The 24,566-nt window shown below is 43.7% G+C and overlaps 1 protein-coding gene across 1 annotated transcript in view; it reads left to right on the forward strand.

Annotated features, from left to right (window-relative positions):
- Positions 1-24,566, forward strand: part of LOC148502503 (uncharacterized) — an 84,367-nt gene that overhangs the window by 12,786 nt on the left and 47,015 nt on the right. The window contains exons 2-7 of the mRNA XM_088449786.1: positions 3,904-4,068; positions 4,708-4,899; positions 4,979-5,102; positions 5,219-5,316; positions 5,460-5,907; positions 7,161-8,026. Coding sequence (XP_088305912.1) covers positions 3,991-4,068; positions 4,708-4,899; positions 4,979-5,102; positions 5,219-5,316; positions 5,460-5,907; positions 7,161-8,026 — 1,806 coding nt within the window. The 5' untranslated portion in view covers positions 3,904-3,990. The remainder of the gene's footprint in view (positions 1-3,903; positions 4,069-4,707; positions 4,900-4,978; positions 5,103-5,218; positions 5,317-5,459; positions 5,908-7,160; positions 8,027-24,566) is intronic.

Here is a 24,566-nt window from a genome sequence, read left to right on the forward strand (position 1 = left end):
ACAGGTGGCGCAGACCCTGTTGTTACTATAATACAGGTGGCGCAGACTCAGTTGTTACTATAATACAGGTGGTGCAGACCCTGTTGTTACTATAATACAGGAGGCGCAGACCCTGTTGTTACTATAATACAGGTGGCGCAGACCCAGTTGTTACTATAATACAGGTGGCGCAGACCCAGTTGTTCCTACAATACAGGTGGCGCAGACCCAGTTGTTACTATAATACAGGTGGCGCAGACCCAGTTACTATAATACAGGTGGCGCAGACTCAGTTGTTACTATAATACAGGTGGCGCAGACTCAGTTGTTACTATAATACAGGTGGCGCAGACCCAGTTGTTACTATAATACAGGTGGCGCAGACCCAGTTGTTACTATAATACAGGTGGCGCAGACCCAGTTGTTACTATAATACAGGTGGCGCAGACCCAGTTGTTACTATAATACAGGTGGCGCAGACTCAGTTGTTACTATAATACAGGTGGCGCAGACCCAGTTGTTACTATAATACAGGTGGCGCAGACCCAGTTGTTACTATAATACAGGAGGCGCAGACTCAGTTGTTACTATAATACAGGTGGCGCAGACTCAGTTGTTACTATAATACAGGTGGCGCAGACCCCGTTGTTACTATAATACAGGTGGCGCAGACCCAGTTTTTTCTATAATACAGGTGGCGCAGACTCAGTTGTTACTATAATACAGGTGGCGCAGACCCAGTTGTTACTAAAATACAGGTGGCGCAGACCCAGTTGTTCCTAAAATACAGGTGGCGCAGACCCAGTTGTTCCTACAATACAGGTGGCGCAGACCCAGTTGTTCCTACAATACAGGTGGCGCAGACCCAGTTGTTACTATAATACAGGTGGCGCAGACCCAGTTACTATAATACAGGTGGCGCAGACCCAGTTACTATAATACAGGTGGCGCAGACTCAGTTGTTACTATAATACAGGTGGCGGAGACCCAGTTGTTACTATAATACCGGTGGCGCAGACTCCGTTGTTACTATAATACAGGTGGCGCAGACTCCGTTGTTACTATAATACAGGTGGCGCAGACCCAGTTGTTACTATAATACAGGAGGCGCAGACTCAGTTGTTACTATAATAAAGGTGGCGCAGACCCAGTTGTTACTATAGGGCAGGTGGCGCAGACTCCGTTGTTACTATAATACAGGTGGCGCAGACCCAGTTGTTACTATAATACAGGTGGCGCAGACCCAGTTGTTACTATAATACAGGTGGCGCAGACCCAGTTGTTACTATAATACAGGAGGCGCAGACTCAGTTGTTACTATAATACAGGTGGCGCAGACTCAGTTGTTACTATAATACAGGTGGCGCAGACCCAGTTGTTACTATAATACAGGTGGCGCAGACCCAGTTGTTACTATAATAAAGGTGGCGCAGAGTCAGTAGTTACTATAATACAGGTGGCACGGACCATACTTGCTTGGTAACAGACCGCTATCTGGTGTCTTGGTAGCATTAAATGGGTCAGTGGGATTTGGTAAATATATGAGACGGTAGTGTATAGATCCCCTTCACTAGATGTACCTGGAAGTGACATGGAGTGAGGGCAGAAGTGCGGTTCCATACCCATAAAGGCCAACAAAAGAAGAAATTTGTCCTCTTGCGGTCTCGCTTTGTTTGCAACACGTCGGGCACGGGGGCTCGCTTCACTTGCTACAGGTTTATATTCCTCCTCTATGTCCACATGGTTAGTAGGGAATGACGTTGGTAGTAACTGTAACTGATGAATTCAGGGTACATCTACGGACGGGGATCTATCCACTACCATATGGAATCCTCCTGAATGGCTCAGCTCACTGCAGCGCCCCCTGCCTCTGTGGAGCCATCAGTGCACGTCCTCATTTGGGGGTATGTGACAGCTCTGCTATCTGCATACACGGTGGGGATACATGCACCCTCACCACTACCGTGCCTTCTCTATCACTGTACATTGTGACCAGATCTGAGGGCAGGGTTACTACCTTTTCATTTTACAGGTTCCTGAACAGGAGACGTTTCCAAAAACAGCACTGTATATGCTATAAAGGCAACTCATGCCCTTTTATATGACTTAGATCCCCCTTGTGCCCCTTTATAAGCCTAAGAGCCCAATCACACCCCTTCATATGCCTCAGAGCCCCTTATACCATTATATGCCGTCCCAGAGACCCCACATGCACTGTTATATACCTCAGAGCTTCCTCACACCCCTATTTATGCCTTAGAGACCCTTATGCCATATGCCAGCCCAAAGCCCCCACATGCTCCTTTATATGCCTCAGGGCCTCCTCACACCCCTTTTTATGCCTTAGAGCCCCTTATGCCATTATATGCCAGCCCAAAGCCCCCACATGCTCCTTTGTATGCCTCAGGGCCTCCTCACACCCCTTTTTATGCCTTAGAGCCCCTTATGCCATTATATGCCAGCCCAAAGCCCCCACATGCTCCTTTATATGCCTCAGGGCCTCCTCACACCCCTTTTAATGCCTTAGAGCCCCCTTGCAACCCTTTACATTGGTTGCCTGCTAGTGTGACTAAGAGACCGTATGATAGTATGCAGCTGGCATCGATAAACAGGAAGAGGTGCTAGTATGGAGCTACAGTATGCTAGCCTGCCGTTCTGGGTGCTCATACAGAGCTAGAGTATATCTGCCATCTATTCTGGATGCCAGAATGGAGTTTTGAGTGCATTAGCAATGCGTTCCCGGTGCGGGATTAGAGCTCTGATAACCTTAACCAACTGTGGCGGAGTGAGCTCTGATTATGTTAGCCAGGTGTTTGGGCTGCCGCAATTGATCCCTGAGTACAATAGCCAGCAATTATAGGTGCTGGTATAGGGCTACGAGAACATTGGCCATTCATTATAGCTGCCCCGATTGGTTCTCCCCAGTGCCTCAGCCATCCATTCCGGGTTCAAGAATAGGGCTCTAAGTACCTGAGCCCTTCATTCCAGATGCTCGAGTAGGTGTTGGAGGAATAGTTCTATCTGAGTTGCCAGAACAGATGTGAGGTTACCAGTTCCATCTCTTCCAGCTCCCGGAATAGGTGTCTCAGTATTATGGGTGTAAATAGAGCTTTGTGGCCCCACAGCATTATTCTGAAGGGCCTCTACAAAACACCCAGAGGATGAGGGCATTTGCATACCAGGGGTCCACAATAATAAATCATCCTTCACTTCGACCCCAACATTGGGGGCAACATCATCATATCTAGGGAGGGGACTATTAACCCTCTCACCAAGGAAAACTCAGGCCAACCATGGTTACCAAGGCACTAATAGAGGGGGTACCGGGGGAGTGTCAGTGTAACTCCCAATACGTGGATCAGGTCTGCTTCCTCAGACATATTGAATCAAGTGTGTGTCGTGGAGGTCAATGACTCTTGGACATGAGAGGACCATTGGTGTAACCTCCAGCATTGCCGTGTAGGGGTCACTCAGCAGCCCTTTGAAGCTGGGTCAGAGGAGCTTCTGAGAAACACTGACCTAGACTCTGTCTCTGGGAATGAGGGGACTTAGTGGTCACTCAGTGTACTCTTACATTTATATAACAACAGCAACATGATAGCGTAGTGGACTGCATTTCTACGCTGTTCTGGGGTCGTGAATTCAACTCCTAACCAAGGTTCTGTGTGGATTCTGTATGTTCCAGTGTTTGCATTGGTTTCTTCCCACTCTGCAAATCCACACTGGTACGTTAGTTTGCTTCTTTCATAAATACCCCGTGTGTGTATGTATGTGTGTGTGTGTGTAGGCTGTCCATGTGGTAGGAAATGTAGGAAAGGCAGGGACAGATGTGACTAAATATTCCCTGTAAAGCGCTGTGTAATATGTGCTCACTACATAGATAACTGGTAAGAAATAGCTTCTAATATTTATATTTATTCCTAGATTTCTGTGCAGTGAGGAGTCAGATCCTTGTTACTAGAAGTCACGTGAGGGTGAGACGTGTCCTGTATAAATCACTGATCACTGAGGATGGACAAGGACAGGAGTCACATGACTGAGAGGATACTAAATCTCACCCTGGAGATCATCTACCTGCTGACTGGGGAGGTGAGAGGGTCTGGGAGTGTCACAGTGACATCACTTATATCTATAGTAATAATACAGGGACATGACTGGGGAGGTGAGAGGATCTGAGAGTGTCACAGTGACATCACTTATATCTATAGTAATAATACAGGGACAAGACTGGGGAGGTGAGGGGATCTGGGAGTGTCATAGTCACATCACCTATATCTATAGTAATAATACAGGGACATGACTGGGGAGGTGAGGGGATCTGGGAGTGTCACAGTGACATCACTTATATCTATAGTAATAATACAGGGACATTACTGGGGAGGTGAGGGGGTCTGGGACTGTCACAGTGACATCACTTATATCTATAGTAATATCCGAGTAGCAGGGAGCCGGTCTCAGATATAGTATTAATCCCACAGTCCTCACTGGAGTTGGTATTTATTACATTGCTATTGTTGTTCTCTTTCTGTCACTTACAAAAAACTTATTGGGCTGCAAGAGATACTATATACTCCACATTTTCATATATATGGTAGATTGTTATAAGATTTTTTTTTTGTTGTAAAATACGAGTCTACTTGAATATTATGCAATGTGATCACCTGAATAAACAGCCCCATTTAAGTGGAGTTTAATTGACCTTCTCATTTATATTTCCCCAATACACAGGGTTACACAGTAGTGAGGAAGTCATCTGGTGAGAGTAAGACACCCAGCAGCCGTCCCTGTGTATCAGGAGGATTGAGCAGGACCCAGACCCCCATGACGGTGCCTCCACCTCACTCACTGATGCATGAGAGACACAATGACCAGAAGATCCTGGAACTCATAAACAAGATCATTCAGCTGCTGACTGGAGAGGTGACTGCTGGGAATGGGACATTATACAGTAGCACCAGGGGATGTGTCTGGGTGATGACTGTATCATTGTGTGTGTCAGGTTCCTATAAGGTGTCTGGATGTCGCTGTCTATGTCTCCATGCAGGAGTGGGAGTATATAGAGGAACACAGGGGTCTGTACAAGGAAGTGATGATGGAGAATCACCGGCCCCTCACATCACTGGGTAAGAGAAGACTGTCATTTATTGTACAGGGGAGAGGAGGTTTGGGAGCCTCTATATACACATAACCTGATAATCACATATATACAATGTACTCAGTCACTATGTGTCTCCTACAGATGGACCCAGTAATAGAAATACCCCAGAGAGATGTTTCCGTCCTCTTTATTCACAGGATTGTATAGATGAGAATCAGAGGATCCCACAGGCGCATCAGGTAGGTGGGATTTAGGGTCTCACAAATATACTAAAGGGACTGTCACTATATGATCTGTAGAGAAGCTGTGTGTGTCTTATGCACTGATATTATACTATTTAGTCTCAATTAAATCAGACATTATTGTTATATGGGTCATTTAGAATGAAGATCTTGCTGATATGAAGGCAGAAGATATAGAGGGAGAAGAAGAGTCGTATGTGACTGATATAAAGGCGGAAGATATAGAGGGAGAAGAAGAGACGTATGTGACTGATATAAAGGCAGAAGATATAGAGGGTGAAGAAGAGACGTATGTGACTGATATAAAGGCAGAAGATATAGAGGGAGAAGAAGAAACGTATGTGACTGATATGAAGGCACAAGATACAGAGGGAGAAGAAGAGACGTATGTGACTGATATAAAGGCAGAAGATATAGAGGGAGAAGAAGAGACGTATGTGACTGATATGAAGGTAGAAGATATAGCGGGAGAAGAAGAGACGTATGTGACTGATATAAAGGCAGAAGATATAGAGGGAGAAGAAGAGACATATGTGAGGAGTGATCAGCAGTGTAAGAAGGAAAAAATCCCTACATATATCAGCACAGGTGAGTTATAAACCCTTATAACATATTCTCTTTGCTCAGTCACTACATCGATGTACAAGCTTATGAGGGAATTGTATCTGCACATTGGGGGAGTCAGGGGCCATCAGCCTCTAAGTCTCATGCTCTCCCCCCAACCATCCGGAGCCACCAGCCCCTATTAGACTCCTGCTCTCCCCCTCACATCATGTCACTGTGTGTTACCAGCTGAGAGATCTGACCAGTCTCCTCCCCACACTCTCTGGTGTTTCTCATACATCAGGAGCCAACAGCCCCTATTATACCCCTGCTCTCCCCCTCACATCATGTCACTGTGTGTTACCAGCCCAGAGATCTGACCAGTGTCTCCTCCCTGCACTATAAAACCATATACTCCCACATCACAACTTTATAGATGATTGGGAGGAGTTTGAATGTTTTCTCGTGGGGATGGGGAGCCAGTGTAGGACCTGAGTAGAGGAAAGGCAGTTTGTAGTTTGGTGAAGATGAGCCAGGCAGAAGCATTGAGTACAGATTTCAGTGGAGAGAAATGGGTGTTGAGGCCACATAGGAGGGAGGTTACAATAGCCCTGTTTAGAGATGAACAGTGAGTTGATGAGGGTTTTATGGTGCGTACACACGGTACGATCAGTCAGCGATAACAATATCGCTGGCTGATCGTCCTGCACCTTCCCGGTGTGCTAAATGATCATTATTGTTCATCCAGCACACCACCAACCCACCAACAACAGGCCAGCAATCCGCGATCAACGATCGTGGGTCCCTATGTGACCTGGTCGATATCGACCAGGTTACAGCATGCACGGCCGATGGACAATATCGTTATTGTCCATACGTGCCCGTGCATCACTGGTCGTTTGGGGGTTAGAAGGCACTAAAAAATGCACGATATGAACGATATTGTTCATATTGTACATTTTTATCGTACCGTGTGTTAGCACCATAAGTTACCTCCAGGGTGAGAGAGGGTCTGATCCTGGAGATATTTTGAAGGTGGAAGCGGCAAGACTGGGAGAGGTACTGATTGTGGGAATTGAAGCAGAGGGCGGAGTTAAGGATATCTCCAAGACAGTGGACTTGTGAGATAGAAGAGATGGTGAGGTTGTCGATGGATAATAAAATTGAAGGAGGTGAGTGAACTCCAGATGGTGGGAAGCCAATCATTTCAGTCTTATACATATTGAGTTTAAGCGCAGAGACATCCAAGAACATTTGCTCTCAATGTAAATTGTTTATTCTTATACATTTGTTTCCAGTAGATGGACGCACAAGCAGGAATACCTCGCAGGGAGATCTCATCGTGTCACCAGATTTTAAAATAGAAGATAAGAACATCAGACCGGATTCTCCAGGAGAAACTCCAATTACCCTAAATATACATCCAGCACTTCACAGTGCGGATATGTCATCTGGTCCCTCTAATGATGAGGAACGTTTTCTTGATAATTCAGATCTTGCTACACACAGTACAGCTCATATAGGTAATAGAATGTTATCTAAATCTGGTAAAAGTTCTATACGTCGGTCAGTTTCTGTTAGACATCAGAAAACTCACACAGTTGAGAAACCATTTCCATGTTCTGAGTGTGGGAAAAGTTTTTCAGTAAAATCTGATCTTGTTACACATCAGAGAACTCACACAAGTGTGAAGTCATTTTCATGTTCTGAGTGTGGAAAATGTTTTACATATAAATTTGATCTTGTTGCACATGAGAGAACTCATACAGGTGAGAAGCCATTTCAATGCTCTGAGTGTGGGAAATGCTTTACCCAGAAATCTCTTTGTGTTAGACATCAGATGACACACACTGGTGAGAAGCCATTTACTTGCTCTGAGTGTGGGAAATGTTTTTCATATAAAGCAGCTCTTGTTATACATCAGAGAAATCACACAGGTGAGAAACCATTTCCATGTTCTGAGTGTGGGAAATGTTTTGCACAGAAATCAGGTGCTGATACTCATCAGAGACATCATACAGGTGAGAAACCTTTTCCATGCTCTGAGTGTGGGAAATGTTTTAGATATAAATCAGCTCTTGTTACACATCAGAAAACTCACACAGGTGAGAAACCATTTCCATGCTCTGAGTGTGGGAAATGTTTTACACGAAAAACGAGCCTTGTTAGACATCAGATGTCACACGTGAGAAAAGTATTTAATTGAGCTGATACAAAACAGGGATTTGGTAACACTCCAGTCACACAGTAGTTTAAGTTCTCCATCCGCAGATAATTGGTATGTGTGTCATTAATATAAAGAGAGGAGGAATGTACAGTGCTAGAGATATCTCGCCAACAATAATTAATATAGGGCTTGGTAAATGCATTAAAATGTCTAATATCTAATACGAATATACCCAGGGGATATTTTATATATATATATATACATACATACATACATACATACATACATACATACATACATACATACATACACGCACGCACGCACTAGCTGGAGTACCTGGCGTTGCCCGGAATTTTAAGAATGTTTGCACATCATCCTCCAACAAACCCCTCCTTAGGCAGGCCTCACAAAAAGTGTGACAAACTTCCACAGTCCTAAGGTCTTTGAAGGAAGTAGGACCTGTAACGGTATAAAGCAAACTTCGGTGACAGAAGCATTCAAAATTTGTCGGATGTACAGTGTAAACATGGCAAAGAGCTTCTGTTGCTCTGATACCAGGATGACTGTGTACTTCCTGGTTGCTGGATCGCACTATGAAATGCACAGCAACTACTTCCAGTTCCTTGTGCAGCTGTTTCCGGCATTCAGGGTCTCCATGGTGTATAAGATTCATCCAATCGGTTTTACCCTTCAGGGGCTGACAAAGGAATGAACCGGAAGTAGCCTCTGTGCGTTCCATAGTGCAGTCCAGCAACCAAGGAGATAAACAAAAAAGTTTGGTCGCCACTGTTGACACCATCTAGTTGTGTAAGCTCATGCATGAGCAAGTATAAATAAAAATTTGTGCTGCAGAGCTGCGTGTTTGCATCCCAGTATAGTTGTCATCTTTATGGGCCTGACTGTAAATCAAATGGATCTCTCCTCATGGATGCAGATATCAATTTTTACCATATTCAGACTCATAATAAGCCTGGCTTAATATCAATAGTGGTGTCATCAGTGCAGGTTTGTTGACTGTGTTGGCAGTGCAAGGGTGTTCTCAATACAGGGTGTCGGCAGAGCGGGGGTGCCAGTGGTGTCATCAGTCATGTGTGCTGGCAGTGCAGGGGTGCTGGTGGTGTCAGTGTGGGGGTCGCTAAGGGTGTCCTGAGTATGTGTGTTTTTTAATTATTTAAAAACTAACAGTAATTTCGATTTAAATTTTTTTATAGTTGCCTCTGCCGTGTTTTAATACGCTCCTATATCAAATTTTACGATCTTGGCTTGTAAACTGTGGATTTGTATAGAAAGACAGAAGGACAAATTTTCATATATATACTACCGTTCAAAAGTTTGGGGGTCACCCAGACAATTTCGTGTTTTACATGAAAACTGACTTTTATTTATCAAATGAGTTGCAAAATGAATAGAAGATATAGTCAAGCCATTGGCAAGGTTAGAAATAATGATTTTTATTTGAAATAATAATTTTGTCCTTCAAACTTTGCTTTAGTCAAAGAATGCTCCTTTTGCAGCAATTACAGCATTGCAGGCCTTTGGCATTCTAGCTGTTAATTTGTTGAGGTAATCTGAAGAAATATCACCCCACGCTTCCTGAAGCACCTCCCACAAGTTGGACTGGCTTGAATGGGCACTTCTTGCGTACCATGTGGTCAAGCTGCTCCCACAACAGGTCAATGGGGTTGAGATCTGGTGACTGCACTGGCCACTCCATTACAGACAGAATACCAGCTGCCTGCTTCTTCCCTAAATAATTATTGCATAATTTGGAGGTGTGCTTTGGGTCATTGTCCTGTTGGCGGAGGAAATTGGCTGCAATCAAGCGCTGTCCACAGGGTATGGCATGGCGTTGCAAAATGGAGTGATAGCTTCCTTATTCACAATTCCTTTTACCTTGTACAAATCTCCCACTTTACCAGCACCAAAGCAGCCCCAGACCATCTCATTACCTCCACCATGCTTGACAGATGACGTCAGGCACTCTTCCAGCATCTTGTCACTTGTTCTGCATCTCACAAATGTTCTGTGTGATCCAAACACCTCAAACTTCGATTCGTCTGTCCATAACACTTTTTTCCAATCTTCCTCTGCCCAATGTCTGTGTTCTTTTGCCCATATTAATCTTTTCCTTTTATTGGCCAGTCTCAGATATGGCTTTTTCTTTGCCAATCTGCCTAGAAGGCCAGCATCCCGGAGTCGCCTCTTCACTGTAGACGTTGACACTGGCATTTTGCAGGTACCATTTAATGAAGCTGCCAGTTGAGGACTTGTGAGGCGTCTATTTCTCAAACTGGAGACTCTGATGTACTTGTCTTCTTGCACAGTTGTGCACCGGGGCCTCCCACTTCTCTTTCTACTCTGGTTAGAGCCTGTTTGTGCTGTTTTGTGAAGGGAGTAGTACACACCGTTGTAGGAAATGTTCAGTTTCTTGGAAATTTCTCGCATGGAATAGCCTTCATTTCTAAGAACAAGAATAGACTGTCGAGTTTCACATGAAAGTTCTCTTTTTCTGGCCATTTGGAGAGTATAATCGAACCCACAAATGTGATGCACCAGATACTTAACTAGCTCAAAGGAAGGCCAGTTTTATAGCTTCTCTAATGAGCAAACCCGTTTTTAGCTGTGCTAACATAATTGCACAAGGGTTTTCTAATCATCCATTAGTCTTCTAACGCGCTTAGCAAACACAATGTACCATTAGAACACTGGAGTGATGGTGCTGGAAATGGGTCTCTATACACCTATGTAGATATTCCTTTAAAAACCAGAAGTTTGCAGCTAGTATAGTCATTTACCACATTAACAATGTATAGAGTATATTTCTGATTAATGTAATGTTATCTTCATTGAAAAAAAACAGAAATTTCCTTATTTTTGAAAGAAAAGCACTAAGTGACCCCAAACTTTTGAACGGTAGTGTATGTGTAATCTATATATAATATATATATATATATATATATATATATCGACCAAAATATGATGAGGGCGCAAAACACGAAAATATCTTAACAGTTGAATGGATAATTAAATACATTTTCAGTATTTTCACAGTTCGAAACCCACTTCCGTGGGGTAAAAAGCGTTCTACAGATCAGAACCTCCAACAGTAGGATATCAGATAAAGTCCCTTTTGAAGAGTAAGAATCAGTCCAATTTTTTCTTCTTTAGTAGACTGGACCAACCTTGACGTAGTTTTTATAAGTTCCGAATTAACTTTTTCTGGAAAAGAGAAACTCACCAAAAAACGCCCAATGGACCACTGTTAGATTTTGAACAATACATTTATTAAAATAAAAAAATTTACATATAATTTTTTTTTAAAATGCTTACACAATTGCTAAATTATTCAACAGAAGAAGATGATATATAGCCTGCCATTAACCCCTTAAGACCAGGTTTTCAAATAGGCAGGTTTCTCCCTTCTGGTAATACACAACCCAACGTGTTTTGTCTGTTAGGACTTTATCTTCAATTAAAGATAAATACAAACAAAAATAAATGGGTGTACAAAAACAATGGTATAGGGTCTAATACAATTTGAATTGCTCCTGGTGTCAATACATACCAAAATGCAAAAAACTAACTAAATCCACAAGATGTTTCCAAGTAATGTCCTTTTAAATGGACTTATATTTTAGAGAATTACATCATAAAATATGTATACATATGACATTACTCATAATTGATCATGATAAATATAAATCTTTGAAGGTTGAATATACATACCGGATTCTAGGAATTGTAAAAAGTCCGGACAGAAACTGGCAACATACTGTCCTTAAAATGGACCTATACGTTAAAAAATTCCATCAGTTGCCAAAGAACATTATTAATAATTTCTATCATTAGTCACACCTTAATTAATTACATGTCCTATAACTTATGTAAAAATAAAGACATCAATCTGTCTCATAGCATTTAGTTTATAATCATTTAAAAATTGATAGAAGAAGGTATAGAATAAATTATTTCCACATATTCTCATAAGTATATCCTTATTGGATTTATAGAGACTATATCATTATCCTGAACCATAGCAAAAAACTAATATATTCCATAGTTTAACAATACAAATAAATATATTGTATACTTTCATTTTTGAAACCATATAATACAGAACCTTTATTAACACTCATGATTCTAAAATTCATAATTAAGTAACACAACATAAAGACAGCCATTACTTATCCAGGATTGTACTGGAAAAATTCAATACGCTTCAGAGTACTTACTATTTGATTTGAAGAGACATCTCATATATAATATATATATATATATATATATATATATATATATATATATATATATATATATCTATCTATCCAGCATCAAAATATACAGTGATACTTTACATGTGGTTCTCATTATGCCTAAATCTAAACTCTTCATATTCTATATATTTTCAGAATAAGTCTCCAATAGGGACCTTGGATGAATATTAATTTGCTTATATATATATATATATATATATATATATGGATATCTGCCCTTATTAGTGTAATTGGGGTGTGGGTGTGATCCTATCATGTGACTCACTAGTGGAAACTATCGCACATTATTACTAATATTATCAACATTATAACTTTACTATATGGGGTAATAATAATCACTAATCTGTTATCTTACTGTATCATGTGTTATTTATACTAGATTGTAAGCTCCTAGGAGCAGGATCCTCCTCCCCACTGTCTCACAGGCTTCTTTTCTAGCACTTCTATGACAGCCTTCACCTTCCCAGCCGTATTGTGTATGGAGAATTGTGTTGTTAATTGTTACTTGTGCTCTGTTTATAAGTTGGTTACTGTATTGTAATGTTCTGTGTACCCTGTACTGTATTTACGGTGCTGCGGACCACTTGTGGCGCCCTATAAATAAAATATAATAATATATATATATATATGTGACCTGGATCCCAGTGACGCTGCCGCTATACAGATCACTAATACATTATCTTATTATATCATTAGTGTTATTTATACCTTATTGTGTGACTTTATAACTTAGAATCGCTATTATATATATATGTAATGATTGGGATTGGTCAGCTCCATCACGTGACATTGTTCTCATGCAATGTGCCCGGAGACTTGTGTTTTTATATCTTCACCATGACAACTCTTACTCATTGTTACTGGTGTAACCGGTCATGTGATTGTGGTTTACCATGTGACCAGGTGAAACAAATCATCCATGCCTCTTGCTGGTTTTTCTACAGAGATCTCCATGATTGGTCCATTCCAGTCATGTGTGTGATTACCTCACATGACTGGGAGGATCTGATTATCCAGACTCTCTCTTTAGTTCATTCTGGCAATCTGCATAGATCTCTATGATTGGTCCATTCTGATCATGTGCGGTTGTATACATCATGTGACACGGCCTCGGGACCAGCTACTGTGCTGTATTAATTGTTATATAGGGGATACATATTATGTATATCAGTCATACACAGAGATGATAAATACATTATTATACTATTAGATATCAGCACCACTCTCTGCAGTAATAACAGACCACGTCATTGTTATATAGGGGATACATTTTATGTATATCAGTCATACACAGAGAAGATAAATACATTATTATACTATTAGATATCAGCACCACTCTCTGCAGTAATAACAGACCACGTCGTTGTTATATAGGGGATACATTTTATGTATATCTGTCATATACAGAGAAGATATATACATTATTATACTATTAGATATCAGCACCACTCTCTGCAGTAATAACAGACCACGTCATTGTTATATAGAGGATACATTTTATGTATATCAGTCATACACAGAGAAGATAAATACATTATTATACTATTAGATATCAGCACCACTCTCTGCAGTAATAACAGACCACGTCGTTGTTATATAGGGGATACATTTTATGTATATCAGTCATACACAGAGAAGATAAATACATTATTATACTATTAGATATCGGCACCACTCTCTGCAGTAATAACAGACCACGTCATTGTTATATAGGATACATTTTATGTATATCAGTCATACACAGAGAAGATAAAATACATTATTATTTTTGAAAACAGATTTTATTATGGAAACTTATGGGTAGAATCCAGCTGTTTGCTACTTTGGGATGGTGGATTTATGGTGATGCACAAACCACAAAGTATTTCATGGAGGTCGTTACAGAAAATAAATAAAAACATTCACTTTTTATCACTTTCTTGCAATTCAATGAAAAATGTTTTTGCCTGTTTTGGGGAGATTATTTTGGCCTCTTTAGGAGAAATAAAGAAACTAATGGTATCTCTAATAAACAAGGTAATAATTGTGTGTGTTCTGTATAAATAATACCAGAGACAATTATTGTCAGCACCACAAATCTACACTACATGGGCCGGGAATAAAGGCCTCAGTGATCTGGCTGCTGTCTCCTAACAACACTACAAGATCCATCCCACAGACCTTCATAGACTATGTGATATAATGTGTATAGTGCTGAAGAGCGGCGCTGCCAAGGTGGTCACTGGTGAGGGTATATAGACTATGTGATATAATGTGTATAGTGCTGAAGAGCGGCGCTGCCAAGGTGGTCACTGGTGAGGGTACATAGACTATGTGATATAATGTGTATAGTGCTGAAGAGCGGCGCTGCCAAGGTGGTCACTGGTGAGGGTACATAGACTATGTGATATAATGTGTATAGTGCTGAAGAGCGGCGCTGCCAAGGTGGTCACTGGTGAGGGTACATAGACTATGTGATATAATGTGTATAGTGCTGAAGAGCGGCGCTGCCAAGGTGGTCACTGGTGAGGGTACATAGACTATGTGATATATTGTGTATAGTGCTGAAGAGCGGTGCTGCCAAGGTGGTCACTGGTGAGGGTACATAGACTATGTGATATAATGTGCATAGTGCTGAAGAGCGGTGCTGCCAAGGTGATCACTGGTGAGGGTACATAGACTATGATATAATGTGTATAGTGCTGAAGAGCAGTGCTGCCAAGGTGGTCACTGGTGAGGGTACATAGACTATGTGATATGTGTATAGTGCTGAAGAGCGGTGCTGCCAAGGTGGTCACTGGTGAGGGTACATAGACTATGTGATATAATGTGTATAGTGCTGCCAAGGTGGTCACTGGTGAGGGTACATAGACTATGTGATATAATGTGTATAGTGCTGCCAAGGTGGTCACTGGTGAGGGTACATAGACTATGTGATATAATGTGTATAGTGCTGCCAAGGTGGTCACTGGTGAGGGTACATAGACTATGTGATATAATGTGTATAGTGCTGCCAAGGTGGTCACTGGTGAGGGTACATAGACTATGTGATATAATGTGTATAGTGCTGCCAAGGTGGTCACTGGTGAGGGTACATAGACTATGTGATATAATGTGTATAGTGCTGAAGAGCGGCGCTGCCAAGGTGGTCACTGGTGAGGGTACATAGACTATATGATATAATGTGTATAGTGCTGAAGAGCGGCGCTGTCAAGGTGGTCACTGGTGAGGGTACATAGACTATGTGATATAATGTGTATAGTGCTGAAGAGCGGGGCTGCCAAGGTGGTCACTGTTGAGGGTACATAGACTATGTGATATAATGTGTATAGAGCTGAAGAGCGGCGCTGCCAAGGTGGTCACTGGTGAGGGTACATAGACTATGTGATATAATGTGTATAGTGCTGAAGAGCGGCGCTGCCAAGGTGGTCACTGGTGAGGGTACATAGACTATGTGATATAATGTGTATAGTGCTGAAGAGCGGCGCTGCCAAGGTGGTCACCGGTGAGGGTACATAGACTATGTGATATAATGTGTATAGTGCTGAAGAGCGGCGCTGCCAAGGTGGTCACTGGTGAGGGTACATAGACTATGTGATATAATGTGTATAGTGCTGAAGAGCGGCGCTGCCAAGGTGGTCACTGGTGAGGGTACATAGACTATGTGATATAATGTGTATAGTGCTGAAGAGCGGTGCTGCCAAGGTGGTCACTGGTGAGGGTACATAGACTATGTGATATAATGTGCATAGTGCTGAAGAGCGGTGCTGCCAAGGTGATCACTGGTGAGGGTACATAGACTATGATATAATGTGTATAGTGCTGAAGAGCAGTGCTGCCAAGGTGGTCACTGGTGAGGGTACATAGACTATGTGATATGTGTATAGTGCTGAAGAGCGGTGCTGCCAAGGTGGTCACTGGTGAGGGTACATAGACTATGTGATATAATGTGTATAGTGCTGCCAAGGAGGTCACTGGTGAGGGTACATAGACTATGTGATATAATGTGTATAGTGCTGCCAAGGTGGTCACTGGTGAGGGTACATAGACTATGTGATATAATGTGTATAGTGCTGCCAAGGTGGTCACTGGTGAGGGTACATAGACTATGTGATATAATGTGTATAGTGCTGAAGAGTGGTGCTGCCAAGGTGGTCACTGGTGAGGGTACATAGACTATGTGATATAATGTGTATAGTGCTGAAGAGCGGCGCTGCCAAGGTGGTCACTGGTGAGGGTACATAGACTATGTGATATAATGTGTATAGTGCTGAAGAGCGGCGCTGCCAAGGTGGTCACCGGTGAGGGTACATAGACTATGTGATATAATGTGTATAGTGCTGAAGAGCGGTGCTGCCAAGGTGGTCACCGGTGAGGGTACATAGACTATGTGATATAATGTGTATAGTGCTGAAGAGCGGCGCTGCCAAGGTGGTCACTGGTGAGGGTACATAGACTATGTGATATAATGTGTATAGTGCTGAAGAGCGGGGCTGCCAAGGTGGTCACTGTTGAGGGTACATAGACTATGTGATATAATGTGTATAGTGCTGAAGAGCGGCGCTGCCAAGGTGGTCACTGGTCAGGGTACATAGACTATGTGATATAATGTGTATAGTGCTGAAGAGCGGCGCTGCCAAGGTGGTCACTGATGAGGGTACATATACTATATGATATAATGTGTATAGTGCTGAAGAGCGGCGCTGTCAAGGTGGTCACTGGTGAGGGTACATAGACTATGTGATATAATGTGTATAGTGCTGAAGAGCGGCGCTGCCAAGGTGGTCACTGGTGAGGGTACATAGACTATGTGATATAATGTGTATAGTGCTGAAGAGCGGTGCTGCCAAGGTGGTCACTGGTGAGGGTACATAGACTATGTGATATAATGTGTATAGTGCTGAAGAGCGGCGCTGCCAAGGTGGTCACTGGTGAGGGTACATAGACTATGTGATATAATGTGTATAGTGCTGAAGAGCGGCGCTGCCAAGGTGGTCACTGGTGAGGGTACATAGACTATGTGATATGTGTATAGTGCTGAAGAGCGGCACTGCCAAGGTGGTCACTGGTGAGGGTACATAGACTATGTGATATAATGTGTATAGTGCTGAAGAGCGGCGCTGCCAAGGTGGTCACTGGTGAGGGTACATAGACTATGTGATATAATGTGTATAGTGCTGAAGAGCGGTGCTGCCAAGGTGGTCACTGGTGAGGGTACATAGACTATGTGATATAATGTGCATAGTGCTGAAGAGCGGTGCTGCCAAGGTGATCACTGGTGAGGGTACATAGACTATGATATAATGTGTATAGTGCTGAAGAGCAGTGCTGCCAAGGTGGTCACTGGTGAGGGTACATAGACTATGTGATATGTGTATAGTGCTGAAGAGCGGTGCTGCCAAGGTGGTCACTGGTGAGGGTACATAGACTATGTGATATAATGTGTATAGTGCTGCCAAGGTGGTCACTGGTGAGGGTACATAGACTATGTGATATAATGTGTATAGTGCTGCCAAGGTGGTCACTGGTGAGGGTACATAGACTATGTGATATAATGTGTATAGTGCTGCCAAGGTGGTCACTGGTGAGGGTACATAGACTATGTGATATAATGTGTATAGTGCTGCCAAGGTGGTCACTGGTGAGGGTACATAGACTATGTGATATAATGTGTATAGTGCTGCCAAGTGGTCACTGGTGAAGGTACATAGACTATGTGATATAATGTGTATAGTCCTGAAGAGCGGCGCTGCCAAGGTGGTCACTGGTGAGGGTACATAGACTATATGATATAATGTGTATAGTGCTGAAGAGCGGCGCTTTCAAGGTGGTCACTGGTGAGGGTACATAGACTATGTGATATAATGTGTATAGTGCTGAAGAGCGGGGCTGCCAAGGTGGTCACTGTTGAGGGTACATAGACTATGTGATATAATGTGTATAGTGCTGAAGAGCGGCGCTGCCAAGGTGGTCACTGGTGAGGGTACATAGACTATGTGATATAATGTGTATAGTGCTGAAGAGCGGCGCTGCCAAGGTGGTCACTGGTGAGGGTACATAGACTATGTGATATAATGTGTATAGTGCTGAAGAGCGGCGCTGCCAAGGTGGTCACCGGTGAGGGTACATAGACTATGTGATATAATGTGTATAGTGCTGAAGAGCGGCGCTGCCAAGGTGGTCACTGGTGAGGGTACATAGACTATGTGATATAATGTGTATAGTGCTGAAGAGCGGCGCTGCCAAGGTGGTCACCGGTGAGGGTACATAGACTATGTGATATAATGTGTATAGTGCTGAAGAGCGGGGCTGCCAAGGTGGTCACTGTTGAGGGTACATAGACTATGTGATATAATGTGTATAGTGCTGAAGAGCGGCGCTGCCAAGGTGGTCACTGGTGAGGGTACATAGACTATGTGATATAATGTGTATAGTGCTGAAGAGCGGCGCTGCCAAGGTGGTCACTGGTGAGGGTACATAGACTATGTGATATAATGTGTATAGTGCTGAAGAGCGGCGCTGCCAAGGTGGTCACTGGTGAGGGTACATAGACTATGTGATATAATGTGTATAGTGCTGAAGAGCGGTGCTGCCAAGGTGGTCACTGGTGAGGGTACATAGACTATGTGATATAATGTGCATAGTGCTGAAGAGCGGTGCTGCCAAGGTGATCACTGGTGAGGGTACATAGACTATGATATAATGTGTATAGTGCTGAAGAGCAGTGCTGCCAAGGTGGTCACTGGTGAGGGTACATAGACTATGTGATATGTGTATAGTGCTGAAGAGCGGTGCTGCCAAGGTGGTCACTGGTGAGGGTACATAGACTATGTGATATAATGTGTATAGTGCTGCCAAGGTGGTCACTGGTGAGGGTACATAGACTATGTGATATAATGTGTATAGTGCTGCCAAGGTGGTCACTGGTGAGGGTACATAGACTATGTGATATAATGTGTATAGTGCTGCCAAGGTGGTCACTGGTGAGGGTACATAGACTATGTGATATAATGTGTATAGTGCTGCCAAGGTGGTCACTGGTGAGGGTACATAGACTATGTGATATAATGTGTATAGTGCTGCCAAGGTGGTCACTGGTGAGGGTACATAGACTATGTGATATAATGTGTATAGTGCTGAAGAGCGGCGCTGCCAAGGTGGTCACTGGTGAGGGTACATAGACTATATGATATAATGTGTATAGTGCTGAAGAGCGGCGCTGTCAAGGTGGTCACTGGTGAGGGTACATAGACTATGTGATATAATGTGTATAGTGCTGAAGAGCGGGGCTGCCAAGGTGGTCACTGTTGAGGGTACATAGACTATGTGATATAATGTGTATAGTGCTGAAGAGCGGCGCTGCCAAGGTGGTCACTGGTGAGGGTACATAGACTATGTGATATAATGTGTATAGTGCTGAAGAGCGGCGCTGCCAAGGTGGTCACTGGTGAGGGTACATAGACTATGTGATATAATGTGTATAGTGCTGAAGAGCGGCGCTGCCAAGGTGGTCACCGGTGAGGGTACATAGACTATGTGATATAATGTGTATAGTGCTGAAGAGCGGCGCTGCCAAGGTGGTCACTGGTGAGGGTACATAGACTATGTGATATAATGTGTATAGTGCTGAAGAGCGGCGCTGCCAAGGTGGTCACCGGTGAGGGTACATAGACTATGTGATATAATGTGTATAGTGCTGAAGAGCGGGGCTGCCAAGGTGGTCACTGTTGAGGGTACATAGACTATGTGATATAATGTGTATAGTGCTGAAGAGCGGCGCTGCCAAGGTGGTCACTGGTGAGGGTACATAGACTATGTGATATAATGTGTATAGTGCTGAAGAGCGGCGCTGCCAAGGTGGTCACTGGTGAGGGTACATAGACTATGTGATATAATGTGTATAGTGCTGAAGAGCGGTGCTGCCAAGGTGGTCACTGGTGAGGGTACATAGACTATGTGATATAATGTGCATAGTGCTGAAGAGCGGTGCTGCCAAGGTGATCACTGGTGAGGGTACATAGACTATGATATAATGTGTATAGTGCTGAAGAGCAGTGCTGCCAAGGTGGTCACTGGTGAGGGTACATAGACTATGTGATATGTGTATAGTGCTGAAGAGCGGTGCTGCCAAGGTGGTCACTGGTGAGGGTACATAGACTATGTGATATAATGTGTATAGTGCTGCCAAGGTGGTCACTGGTGAGGGTACATAGACTATGTGATATAATGTGTATAGTGCTGCCAAGGTGGTCACTGGTGAGGGTACATAGACTATGTGATATAATGTGTATAGTGCTGCCAAGGTGGTCACTGGTGAGGGTACATAGACTATGTGATATAATGTGTATAGTGCTGCCAAGGTGGTCACTGGTGAGGGTACATAGACTATGTGATATAATGTGTATAGTGCTGCCAAGGTGGTCACTGGTGAGGGTACATAGACTATGTGATATAATGTGTATAGTGCTGAAGAGCGGCGCTGCCAAGGTGGTCACTGGTGAGGGTACATAGACTATATGATATAATGTGTATAGTGCTGAAGAGCGGCGCTGTCAAGGTGGTCACTGGTGAGGGTACATAGACTATGTGATATAATGTGTATAGTGCTGAAGAGCGGGGCTGCCAAGGTGGTCACTGTTGAGGGTACATAGACTATGTGATATAATGTGTATAGTGCTGAAGAGTTGCGCTGCCAAGGTGGTCACTGGTGAGGGTACATAGACTATGTGATATAATGTGTATAGTGCTGAAGAGCGGCGCTGCCAAGGTGGTCACTGGTGAGGGTACATAGACTATGTGATATAATGTGTATAGTGCTGAAGAGCGGCGCTGCCAAGGTGGTCACCGGTGAGGGTACATAGACTATGTGATATAATGTGTATAGTGCTGAAGAGCGGCGCTGCCAAGGTGGTCACTGGTGAGGGTACATAGACTATGTGATATAATGTGTATAGTGCTGAAGAGCGGCGCTGCCAAGGTGGTCACCGGTGAGGGTACATAGACTATGTGATATAATGTGTATAGTGCTGAAGAGCGGGGCTGCCAAGGTGGTCACTGTTGAGGGTACATAGACTATGTGATATAATGTGTATAGTGCTGAAGAGCGGCGCTGCCAAGGTGGTCACTGGTGAGGGTACATAGACTATGTGATATAATGTGTATAGTGCTGAAGAGCGGCGCTGCCAAGGTGGTCACTGGTGAGGGTACATAGACTATGTGATATAATGTGTATAGTGCTGAAGAGCGGCGCTGCCAAGGTGGTCACTGGTGAGGGTACATAGACTATGTGATATAATGTGTATAGTGCTGAAGAGCGGTGCTGCCAAGGTGGTCACTGGTGAGGGTACATAGACTATGTGATATAATGTGCATAGTGCTGAAGAGCGGTGCTGCCAAGGTGATCACTGGTGAGGGTACATAGACTATGATATAATGTGTATAGTGCTGAAGAGCAGTGCTGCCAAGGTGGTCACTGGTGAGGGTACATAGACTATGTGATATGTGTATAGTGCTGAAGAGCGGTGCTGCCAAGGTGGTCACTGGTGAGGGTACATAGACTATGTGATATAATGTGTATAGTGCTGCCAAGGTGGTCACTGGTGAGGGTACATAGACTATGTGATATAATGTGTATAGTGCTGCCAAGGTGGTCACTGGTGAGGGTACATAGACTATGTGATATAATGTGTATAGTGCTGCCAAGGTGGTCACTGGTGAGGGTACATAGACTATGTGATATAATGTGTATAGTGCTGCCAAGGTGGTCACTGGTGAGGGTACATAGACTATGTGATATAATGTGTATAGTGCTGCCAAGGTGGTCACTGGTGAGGGTACATAGACTATGTGATATAATGTGTATAGTGCTGAAGAGCGGCGCTGCCAAGGTGGTCACTGGTGAGGGTACATAGACTATATGATATAATGTGTATAGTGCTGAAGAGCGGCGCTGTCAAGGTGGTCACTGGTGAGGGTACATAGACTATGTGATATAATGTGTATAGTGCTGAAGAGCGGGGCTGCCAAGGTGGTCACTGTTGAGGGTACATAGACTATGTGATATAATGTGTATAGTGCTGAAGAGCGGCGCTGCCAAGGTGGTCACTGGTGAGGGTACATAGACTATGTGATATAATGTGTATAGTGCTGAAGAGCGGCGCTGCCAAGGTGGTCACTGGTGAGGGTACATAGACTATGTGATATAATGTGTATAGTGCTGAAGAGCGGCGCTGCCAAGGTGGTCACCGGTGAGGGTACATAGACTATGTGATATAATGTGTATAGTGCTGAAGAGCGGCGCTGCCAAGGTGGTCACCGGTGAGGGTACATAGACTATGTGATATAATGTGTATAGTGCTGAAGAGCGGTGCTGCCAAGGTGGTCACCGGTGAGGGTACATAGACTATGTGATATAATGTGTATAGTGCTGAAGAGCGGCGCTGCCAAGGTGGTCACTGGTGAGGGTACATAGACTATGTGATATAATGTGTATAGTGCTGAAGAGCGGCACTGCCAAGGTGGTCACTGGTGAGGGTACATAGACTATGTGATATAATGTGTATAGTGCTGAAGAGCGGTGCTGCCAAGGTGGTCACTGGTGAGGGTACATAGACTATGTGATATAATGTGCATAGTGCTGAAGAGCGGTGCTGCCAAGGTGATCACTGGTGAGGGTACATAGACTATGATATAATGTGTATAGTGCTGAAGAGCAGTGCTGCCAAGGTGGTCACTGGTGAGGGTACATAGACTATGTGATATGTGTATAGTGCTGAAGAGCGGTGCTGCCAAGGTGGTCACTGGTGAGGGTACATAGACTATGTGATATAATGTGTATAGTGCTGCCAAGGTGGTCACTGGTGAGGGTACATAGACTATGTGATATAATGTGTATAGTGCTGCCAAGGTGGTCACTGGTGAGGGTACATAGACTATGTGATATAATGTGTATAGTGCTGCCAAGGTGGTCACTGGTGAGGGTACATAGACTATGTGATATAATGTGTATAGTGCTGAAGAGCGGCGCTGCCAAGGTGGTCACTGGTGAGGGTACATAGACTATGTGATATAATGTGTATAGTGCTGAAGAGCGGCGCTGCCAAGGTGGTCACTGTTGAGGGTACATAGACTATGTGATATAATGTGTATAGTGCTGAAGAGCGGCGCTGCCAAGGTGGTCACTGGTGAGGGTACATAGACTATGTGATATAATGTGTATAGTGCTGAAGAGCGGCGCTGCCAAGGTGGTCACTGGTGAGGGTACATAGACTATGTGATATAATGTGTATAGTGCTGAAGAGCGGCGCTGCCAAGGTGGTCACCGGTGAGGGTACATAGACTATGTGATATAATGTGTATAGTGCTGAAGAGCGGCGCTGCCAAGGTGGTCACTGGTGAGGGTACATAGACTATGTGATATAATGTGTATAGTGCTGAAGAGCGGCGCTGCCAAGGTGGTCACCGGTGAGGGTACATAGACTATGTGATATAATGTGTATAGTGCTGAAGAGCGGGGCTGCCAAGGTGGTCACTGTTGAGGGTACATAGACTATGTGATATAATGTGTATAGTGCTGAAGAGCGGCGCTGCCAAGGTGGTCACTGGTGAGGGTACATAGACTATGTGATATAATGTGTATAGTGCTGAAGAGCGGCACTGCCAAGGTGGTCACTGGTGAGGGTACATAGACTATGTGATATAATGTGTATAGTGCTGAAGAGCGGTGCTGCCAAGGTGGTCACTGGTGAGGGTACATAGACTATGTGATATAATGTGCATAGTGCTGAAGAGCGGTGCTGCCAAGGTGATCACTGGTGAGGGTACATAGACTATGATATAATGTGTATAGTGCTGAAGAGCAGTGCTGCCAAGGTGGTCACTGGTGAGGGTACATAGACTATGTGATATGTGTATAGTGCTGAAGAGCGGTGCTGCCAAGGTGGTCACTGGTGAGGGTACATAGACTATGTGATATAATGTGTATAGTGCTGCCAAGGTGGTCACTGGTGAGGGTACATAGACTATGTGATATAATGTGTATAGTGCTGCCAAGGTGGTCACTGGTGAGGGTACATAGACTATGTGATATAATGTGTATAGTGCTGCCAAGGTGGTCACTGGTGAGGGTACATAGACTATGTGATATAATGTGTATAGTGCTGAAGAGCGGCGCTGCCAAGGTGGTCACTGGTGAGGGTACATAGACTATGTGATATAATGTGTATAGTGCTGAAGAGCGGCGCTGCCAAGGTGGTCACTGGTGAGGGTACATAGACTATGTGATATAA

Source organism: Taudactylus pleione, unplaced genomic scaffold (assembly GCF_031769625.1).
Source record: "Taudactylus pleione unplaced genomic scaffold, aTauple2 ptg000495l, whole genome shotgun sequence".
NCBI classification, from domain to species: Eukaryota; Metazoa; Chordata; class Amphibia; order Anura; family Myobatrachidae; genus Taudactylus; species Taudactylus pleione.